Source organism: Rousettus aegyptiacus, unplaced genomic scaffold, assembly GCF_014176215.1.
Source record: "Rousettus aegyptiacus isolate mRouAeg1 unplaced genomic scaffold, mRouAeg1.p scaffold_m13_p_4, whole genome shotgun sequence".
Taxonomy (NCBI): domain Eukaryota; kingdom Metazoa; phylum Chordata; class Mammalia; order Chiroptera; family Pteropodidae; genus Rousettus; species Rousettus aegyptiacus.
The window spans coordinates 128,025,159-128,034,873 of NW_023416307.1; the positions used below are offsets into that span (position 1 = coordinate 128,025,159).

Genomic DNA, 9,715 nt, shown 5'->3' on the forward strand with positions numbered 1-9,715 from the left:
AAGGTAGGAGGAAATTCAGAGAATGTACTGTTCTGGAAGCTAACCAAAGAAAGCATTTCAAAGAAAGAGGAATAATCAACTGTATAAATGCTGAAAGGTCAAGTAAAAGAAAGACTGAGAACTGACTCAATGAATTTAGCAACATGGAGTGGAGAGTGAAGGCCTGATTCATGTGGACTCAAGAGATACTGGTGGAAAGGAAGTGGACTCAAGGAATTAGACGACTGTAGAGAGGAACAGATTTAAGGAGGACTCAGGGTCAAGAGAGTTTGGTCTAGTGTAGTACCTGCCACATATTAAGTGGTAACTTAATAAATATTTGCTAATTGAACTAAATGTAGTCACTTAGCCACTGAATCAGGAAACAGTCAGTTCTAGAGGCTTAAAAGCTGATACAGTGAAATGTGATGATTCTTGCTCCGATAAAAAGAACTACCTTTATTCTACTATGCCTAAAAACTCTTTAGTTTTAAAAACCATGCTTTATACACCTAGAACAGATACCCGCCCCCCCATATTTGAGAGGAATAGTAAAAGAATTTGACAAACACATGCCCTGTAAGAAAATGCATTTTCTATTTTGGATGGATACAATCTCTCCAACCACCTCTTGCATCTGGGGCCCTGTGACTTTGTACCCAGGGGTACGACAGGGAACTCAGCCCTCTAGCTATGTCATGACTCACATGAACTAGAAGACTTTTGGTGGTTGCTGAAGGATACTAACTTACAAATGACAGCTATCTGTAGCAAACCAATAATTATCACTAGTATTTGTTTAGTGATTTATACTTTCCAAAGTGATCACAAATACATCTCTAATCTCATAACAACTTTGTGAGGTAAGTATTTTAATCACTTCCATTTCACAAAAGAGAAAAAGAGTCTGAAACTTGCATAAAAACACACATTTCTTTCTAACAAACAGTGCTGGGACAACTGGATAGCCACATGCAAAAGAATGGAGCTGAACTCTTAACTCACATACAAAAATTAACTCAAAATGGATCAAAGACCTAAATGTAAGAACTAAACCATAGACTCTTAGAAGAGCAGGAAACTGACATGACCTTGGATTTGGCAATGGATTCTCAGATGATACCAAAAATATAAGCAACAACAACAAAAAGCATAAATTATTATCAAAAAAGTGAAGAAGCATCTACAGTATGGGAGAAAATATTTGCAAATCATATCTCTGACAAAGGTCCCTTATCCAGAATAAATAAAGAACTCTTACACCTACTTGACAACAATGACATACAGCCCAATTAAAATGAGAAAATTATATCTGAACATAATATAAAACATGTCAACTCTATTGAAAAAGAAAAATTAAAAAAAAGAAAAAAAAATAGGTTAAGGACTTGAAAAGACATTTCTCCAAAGAAGATAAACAAATGGCCAACAAGCATGTGAAAAGATGCACAACATCCTTAGTCATTAGGGAAATTCAAATCAAAATCACAATGGGATATTACTTCACAACCACTAGGATGGCTAGAATCAAAAAAACCAAAAGACAAGAAATAAGTGCTGACATGGATGTGGAGAAACTGGAACATTTGAATATTGCTAGTAGAAATGTAAAATGGTACAGCTACCATGGAAAAGTTTGGTGGTTCCTCAAAAAGTTAAACATAAAATTACCATATGACCCAGCAATTCTGTTCTTAGTTATATACACAAAAGAAATTAAACAAGCATTCATGTAAAAACTTGTACACACTTGCTCTTAAGAGCACTATTACAATTGTGAAAAGGTGTAAATAACCCAATGTCCGCCAACTGATGAATGGATAAACAAATGTGGTATATCCATACAATGAAATTATTATTCAAAGAAAGGAATGCACATCAAATAAAGGAACACATTCATTTACATGAATGTAAATATTATGCTACACGAAAGAACCCAGACACAAGAAGTCATATATTGTATGATTCCATTTATATGAAATGTCCAGAATAGGCAAATTCATAGAGACAGATAGTAGATTGGTGGTTTTCAGGGAATAGTGAGAGCGAGGAAAGGGGAGTGACTGCTTATGGGTATAGGATTTCTTTCTAGGGTGATAAAAATGTTCTGGATTTAGACAGTGGTGATGGTTGCACATAATTATGAATGTACTGAGAATCACTGAATTGTACACTTTAAAATGGTTAGTTCTGTTACGTGAATTTTGAGTCAATAAGATAAATAAATCACATAGCTCACACTTGACAAATCAAGGCCTAACATCCAAGGACTGATTCTCCTTTGCCCACTCTGGTGCCCTCTACAAACCAAAGGTGCTCTGTACCACCTTGGTAATGAACCTTGCCCTCCATCTACCACCATCCAGGTATAGTACCTAACTATATTTGTGATAGTGCAATTCCTACAATTGCCCAAGCACATACAAAGTTCTAAACAAAAGATATTTTTATCACAGACTCGCAGTACAAACCTTCATAGAGACCAAGGTCTGCTATTCATGTCACGAAGTTATCCATTGTACAGAAGTTAACTATCATCCACTTACCTGATGAAGTAACGGCAGCTATGAAGGCTAATCCTTCACGAGAAGATGCAAAAAGAGTATAGCAATGGGGCTTATGTCTTCAACTAATAAACTCCATAATCCTTCACTAATAATCCTTTGGGGGAAAAAAACCCTATTGTTTTTGTTCTGCTGGTAGATCACAACTCTTAGAAACATGAAACTGCAAACCTGACCGTTTAGCCCTCTTGTGCCAAGTTAAGATTGCCAAGAAGAAAGAGATGGCTAAGAGACATATTGGTAGTGGCCATCTGCATGACATCCCACTGTAAATAGTCTAATTCAAGGTCTTCAGGGTAACGACATTCTTGCAATCTTTGGAAACCAAAATTTGCTTAATGCTCTCCTCTCCTTCTCTCTGAGCTCAACAAGGTCCTACTCCAATTATCTCCATAGTCTATAATCATCATCGATGAAAAAATTTTACATGCATGCGACTGGAGAACCAAGCTATAATATCAAGTTATTTGGAAAAAATACAGCTGCAAAAAATACTCCTGGAAATCTGACAGCTAGATACATATTCCCTGACATAGCCAAGTATTCCATTTTCGACATGTCAACAATCTGGTCTTTGTTCATTAGTTCAAGGGAAGATGATGTCAGGGTCACTGGAGCCCAGATCACTGCTGGCCTTTAGGAGCTCTATAGCTTTCCAGATAAGAAAGAAACTAAGGGCCTAATTTCCAACATCTGAGTCTCAAGGGTTCTGGCAAAATACTCTTTATTGAAAGCATAAAGCGTTCAAAACAAATACAAGCAAGACCATTCTGAAATGGAGGAGAGGGGTAATCAAGCACCATTGAGCTACCTTCCTAAAAATTTAGAAGTATTTGAGTAACAAACAGTCTGAGCACCTATTGTAGAGACATAAAAGATAATTGTACCTCCCTCACCACTTCCCTTTTTGGATACACTTCTCGAAAGATTTTCCAACACTTGCCATTTCCATTTCCTCACTTTTTTACCCATCTCAATCTGGTTTCTGCCTCTTCCAATCTAAAATAGTTCTTGCTGAGGTCAAAGACTTCATCTTGCTAAATTTAACAGATCATTTTCAGTCTATATTTCTACTTGATGACTCTTCTCTTTTAGAAATATTCTTTTCTTGCCTTTTATTACACATCTTAAACTAGAATTAGATTCTAAAGTAAACACTTAAGACAAAAATCAAGTATAGTTTAAATTACTCTTGAAAAAGCTTATAATGGCCCATTAAGTAAAGCATATCTCTTTTTTTGGTGTGTGTGTGTGTGTGTGTGTGTGTGTGTGTGTGTACATACCTCTACGCAGTAATGAACAACATATATGTATACAAACATGCAATACAAACAGGAAGTATAGATGTAAAATAAAACTTTGCTTTCTCTCATCTAATTTAAAATACCTTCACGTGCATTAGGTTAAGTCTGCACACCTTAACTGTAAGTAAGGTGCCATTCTGCTGTACCTCTCTGGCCACTTCTCACCACTGTCCTGAGGTTACTCTCCTTTACCAACTTTGAAATGCTGGGTCTGAGCCCTCTTCTTAATGTCTATCAATAGTTCTTAGCTTCCACTGCTCAGTGGAATCACCTGGGGAGCTTTTAAAAAATCCAGGCTACAATTCAGACCAAGTAAACAGAAAAAGAAATTTCTGGGGTGGACCACAGTATCCATATTTTTTAATTATCCAATGTTTCCAATATGCAGCCAAGCTGAGACTCACTATCCTATACTTTCTTCCTAGGGCAGGGATCACACACTCAATTGCCTAAAGGGTCAGAGAAATAAATGAGCAAAGTAGGCCAAGCATGAATTTTAGGGAGTGGTGGGCTCTTTAGTGAACTCTAAAGCAGCTGGGATCAGTTGTGACTTAGCTTCAATCAATTGCTGCCATATGGAAAAGCCAGCTCAGTGTTGCTACATCTTCTTACTTTTTAAAAAACCCAAATCTGGATTTTTATGAGAAAGCTTCAGATTTTAAATTATTGGCAACTATCTCAAAATTAAACAAAAACAAAACCACTGTATTGGAAAAACAAAACACATCTGTGAGCCATATTCAGCTGTGGGTTGCAGGTTTGCAATCTGCCTTAGTTAATTCCATTCGCACCTTTCAATTTACACCTAAAAACTTGTGTCCCCAGTTCACCCCACTCCTCTGGATTTGAATTATCAGATGTTTATATGGCATCTCCATTTGAAGGTCTCACCAGTCTCAAAGTGAAATGTGATTTAAACCTACAAGAAAACTTTTTATCCCTCTAGTGTTCTCTATCTCAGGTAACAGCTCCACCATTCACCTGGTTAGACAAGACAGAACCCTGGGAGTAAGCCTACACACTTATTTTTCCCTCTCACCGCTTGTGCCTTATCAATCATCAAATCCTATCAATTATGCCTCCTAAATATATCTCTCGTATCCATCTACTTCTCTCCATCTCCTCGGCTACCAACTTTCTTGGTTCCAGCTACCATCTTTTCTCTCCTACCTTTACACAGTGTATTCATTGGCACAGGATGCCATAATAAAATTCTATAGCTTGGGTGGCCTAAACAACAGAAATTTATAGAATTCCCAGAAATCTGCATAAGTCCCAGATCAATGTCCAACAGGGTCGATTTCTAGTGAGGTTGCTGTTCTTGGCTTACAGATGGCCATCTTCCCACTGTGTGCTCACATGGCCTTTCCTCCCTCCTCCTCTTATAAGGCCACCAATTTTATCAGATTAGGGTCACACTCTTATGACCTCATTTAACCTTAATTACCTCCTAAAGACTATCTCCAAACATAGTCACATTGGGGGTTAGGGCTTCAAAGTATCAATTTTGTGGGGGACACAATTCATTCCATAGCACACAGTAACCTTAATTAAGTTGTCCCCACATTCATTTTTGTTTCCTTCTAAATCAATTCTCCAATATGTGTGTATATATTTGACCCAACAATTCTACTTCTAGGAATCTATCTTACAAACATATTCACACAAGTGAAATGGCATAAGCATAGTATAGTTATAGTAAAGTACTGGAAACAATTTAAATGTCCATCAATAGAGTGGTTAAATAATCGGTGGTATATCCACACAATGGAATACTATACAGTCATTCAAAAGAATAAGGAAACTATATATTGAAATGGAAACATTGTTCAGAGAACAAAACAAGAAACAGAGCACTATGTACAGTATGCTATCATTTGTGTAAACAAAAAAGAGGAAAGAAGCATATACATTTGCTTGAATGCCCACAAAAATGTCTAGATACAGGCTTCCTAAATATAACTCCTGTATCCATCTACTTTTCTCCATCTCCTCTGCTACCTCCTTGGTCCCAGCTGTTTGCTATAGTAAATTATTGAAAACTAGTGAGAGTGATTATCCCTTTGAAAGGTGTGAGGAAAACAGCAGCTGGGGAGGGAGTAGGACTACTGCAGACATTCTGGTTTAATGGGCTTGGAGGGTGGCCCGGCACTAGTATTGTTTTAAGTTCTTCTTGTGATTCTTATGAGCAGGCTGGACTTAGAACTGCTGCTCCAGATAGCCCTTTCTAACTTTCCCACCTTCATTTTCTATCATCTTGCCCTTTCCACTCTCCATGTTCCAGCCACAGTGGCCTCTGAGTTCTCAGGAAAGTTCTCATCCCTTCTGCTGGAATACTGTCCCTGCAAGTTTCACCTGGTAACTTCATTTATCCTTTAGAGTCCACCTCGCCTTAAGTTAATTTTCCAAAAAAAACTTTCCTAGTTTCCAAAAACTAGATCAGAACCCCTATTTTATGTACCCAGGGCATCCTGTACTTCTCCCAGAATTTATCACAACTGTAATTAGGTAATTGTATCATTATGTGTATGCATCTGTTACTCTCTTTAGACTGTAATGTCCAGAAGTGCAGAGACCCCATCAATTGCTTTTACCACTGGATTCCCAGATCTGAATAGTTTCTGGCTGGCACAGCAAGCCTTCCCTCAGATTATCTGTCAAATAAATGACTGTTCCTGCCCTCAAGCTTAGCACAGTAGATAAAATCAACACATAAGCAAATGAGGACAACGCAGTGTCACTGGTGTTAAGGTAGCAGTCTGTTTAGAACAGTGGTTCTCACCATGGGTTGACCTGCATCCTCCCAGGGGACTCCTGGCAATGCCTAAAGGCATTTTTGATTGTCACAACTGAGTGGGTTGTGTGACTGACTGTCACAGTTGGGGGGGAGTTAACACTGGTATCTATTAAGAGGTCATGAATGCTGCAAAAACCCTATAATGCATAGGATGGCCCCCTACAACAAAGAATTATCTGGTCCAAATGTCAACAGCACTAAAGACGAAAACTTCTAATTTAGTGGATGGTAATGCCCAAAAGGGCGAACAATTCCACTTCATGTGGGAGGGGTTTTTTTGGCAGGGCAGATGTTAAGAAAAGTTCCAGAGAGGAAGTGTATATATCTTTAGCTAAATATTGAGAGGTGGCAAGGGCCATGTCCGTGGAGACTATGTTTGCCAGAGGTAATGAGGAGTTTAAAAGGAGAGTTATGGTTTGAACAGGTGCCCCCTCAAGTACTCCATACTCCAAAATTATTATTCTCTTTTATTCCCTCCTTGCTGAAACAAAACTTTCTTTCTCTTAGGGCAGCTGATTTCAGCTAAACATTAAGGCCAAATTAATTCAGACTAGGATAAAGTTGATAGCCCCTTCACACTCCAGAATGTTAAACTGCATATTAAAATATGCAAATACTAATGTATACAAATAAATCTTTAACTGCATAATGTTCAGGTTGATAGTGGATAAAGCTATTTTTGAACCCAGCAGCCAGGTTGGTCCTGGTCAAGATTTCTTCAAAGTTTTGTTTTTAAAAAACTTTGTTTCTCCTGTCCACAATTTCTGAGCTCTTAGATTTAAAAAAGATCTAAGTTTTTCCCACTAGTATCTCATAAGATAGTTCTTCTGCCAGAGAGGATAGGAGAACCACTTGGATCAAATAATGTGAAAACATTGTATGTATAAATTAGTAGTAGTCTATAGGTTTTTTAAAAGGTTTTCAGTAAAAGTCATGGATACTACTAAAAGAAATGAAATTAAGATAATTTCTAATGGCATTAGCAAAAAGAAAACCCTGTTTTATTACAATACAAGCCTGCTGCTTACTGAGCTGGATGCACATGCCCTGACCTAGTATGGCAATTCCTAAGGTCTCAGCACTGGGTGCTCTGTTTACAAGAAACTGAGGCCTGAGACTAATGAAGAACAAAGAAAAATGCCTGGCACCAAAGGTTTGGGAGCTGTTTTATACATACATGATTTGAGGAGGAACGCTTCCTCACATTTCGAATGGCACAAATTGTGCATTTTTGCTTACGTGTTAAGAATTTTTATTTCGTGCTTTCTGACCATTTCCTAATAAGAAAATACCTTATAATTTACAAACAGCAATTTATCCTCCCTTACATTTGCTAACCACTAAAACTGGATAAAATTTCCTTAAGCTTTACCAGAGTCGGAGGATTGGGAATAATGTGAGCACGCAAGTTCAGATGCAACATTAACTCCAAGCCCGTCCAGCTGGTTTCCATCAAGAGGTCCCCCAGGAGAAACCCCTCCGAAGAGGCGCCGGGGGTCGGCGCAGCAGTGAGACCCACCGGGCGGCCCAAGGGCGGCCGCAGGACTGGGTTGGGGTCTGCCCGGCCTCCGTTTACCTTTGTTCCAGGTACTCCCGCACCCAGCCGGGCCAGGGATCCCGCCCAGGGCCCCAAGCTGGTGACACATCCTTCTTTGGCCAAGTCGGGCCGAGGTTGGGCAGGGGGCGGGGAAGGAAAATAAAGCCTCAGCGCCTAACGACGTGACTCTCAGTTCTTCCAAAACGTTGGCATTTGTTTCTCTGCCAAGCTTTCCGATTAACAAGTTCCCGAGGGCTGCGCGGGCGAACTGGCCTAGGCGCCCCGAAAGTGGGAGGGAGCAGGCCGTTCCCCGCCTTTCCTCCTCTGAGAGAGCCCCGGGGACAGGCGGTTTCCACGCCTCCCGGGCTGCTACAGACCGAGACCGAGCTAGCTGGGCGTGCAGAGACGCCCGCGACGCCTCGGACCCCGACTTCCACGGCTCTGCCAACCCCGGCAGCGCAGCGCGACCGCGCCGACCCCTCCGGCCAGGCCGGTCCCCGCCCCCCGGCGCCGGCCCCGCCCGCCCAGGCCTCCGCGCACCGCCCCCCGGCCTCGCCACCACCCTCCGGCCGGGCCCAGGGCGCTTGGGCTCCAGGCCGCGCGGCGGCCGTCCCCGCGCCTACCTTAGCGCCCGCGGCTCCTCCTCCCGCTGCTGCCTCGGCTCGCGGACAGCGCTGGCCGCCAGAGCTCCGGGCGGCGCGGGATGCCGGGCTGCGAGTGAGGCGAGTGTGGAGCTGAGGCCCGAGCGCGCCCCGCCCAGCAGCCTGCCCGTCCCCTCCTCCCCCTGGTCCCCACCCTCGGCCGCGGGCTCGGCGCCCCGCCCCGCCCGCACGCCAGGCCCCGCCCCCCGCGGGCCCCGCCCGCACAGTTCCGCCCACCGTCCGCCAGGAAGGGGGCCGCCAGGGGCGCCGCCAGAGCCGCGGCGGCGGTCGTTGTGGGTGCAGTCCCCTCTAAGGCATATCCTCGGGGGTGCAATTCTTAGTGCCTACTATTTGAAGGATGCGAGTCTCTCCGATTTATTATGAGTATGATTATAATCGTTCCCGTCATCGTCATTGTTTTACCCTACTCCAGAAGACAGGATGGTTCTTTTGAGGCCCGGGTCAGCGGGCCAACGAGTAGCGCTCGCCACTGACTGGACACTCCCCCTCACTCCAACCCTCTCCCAGTGTCCCGCACCTGCGTCACGTTTCATTGTGAAATAGTGAACAGTTGAAAGAGAGATTTGTTTTTAACTGTTACATTGTTAAATATAACGCAAATACAGAAAGCCATCTAAAACCAGAGCATAACTTAATGAATTATTCGGAGACCTGCGCCCTTATAACCGCTCCTCATTTAGCACTCTGTAAAATGGTCTGACTCAAAACCTCATAAATGGCTGGGAGGACACAGCCTGGGAAGGGCCTCCTAAAATTGCCGTTCTCCTAATTCTCATAGGAATTCAAAGGCCAGCTGTCCATAATCATGCACTCTCCAAAAACACGTTTGTAAGATGAAAATTTCTCCAGAATTAAGAATTCCAATTAAAAGG

At 42.0% G+C, this 9,715-nt stretch overlaps 2 protein-coding genes across 5 annotated transcripts in view; one reads left to right on the forward strand and one right to left on the reverse strand.

The window, feature by feature from the left end:
• Positions 1-8,944, reverse strand: part of PPP2R3A (protein phosphatase 2 regulatory subunit B''alpha) — a 151,377-nt gene extending 142,433 nt beyond the window's left edge. For 2 of the 4 annotated variants that reach the window (XM_016140354.2, XM_036219783.1), the window contains exon 1: positions 8,805-8,941. The gene's annotated coding sequence lies outside the window, so the exon portion shown is untranslated. Of the gene's footprint in view, positions 1-8,220; positions 8,636-8,804 lie in introns of those variants that run through there. The other 2 variants (XM_036219782.1, XM_016140355.2) reach the window with 2 other exon arrangements.
• Positions 7,002-9,206, forward strand: LOC118601739 (basic proline-rich protein-like). Its single transcript, XM_036219673.1, has 3 exons — positions 7,002-7,029; positions 8,078-8,315; positions 8,411-9,206. The coding sequence occupies exons 1-3, from the start codon at positions 7,002-7,004 to the stop codon at positions 9,204-9,206; spliced, it is 1,062 nt and encodes a 353-aa protein (XP_036075566.1).
• The last annotated feature ends 509 nt before the right edge of the window (positions 9,207-9,715 follow it).

Bases quoted from the DNA above. Each gene is read 5' to 3' on its own strand.
- LOC118601739 (XM_036219673.1), top strand. From the start codon at position 7,002: ATGTCCGTGGAGACTATGTTTGCCAGAG. The intron at 7,030-8,077 runs GTAATGAGGAGT...ATTAACTCCAAG, and splicing joins GGAGACTATGTTTGCCAGAG to CCCGTCCAGCTGGTTTCCAT. The intron at 8,316-8,410 runs GTTGGGCAGGGG...TTCTCTGCCAAG, and splicing joins TTTGGCCAAGTCGGGCCGAG to CTTTCCGATTAACAAGTTCC.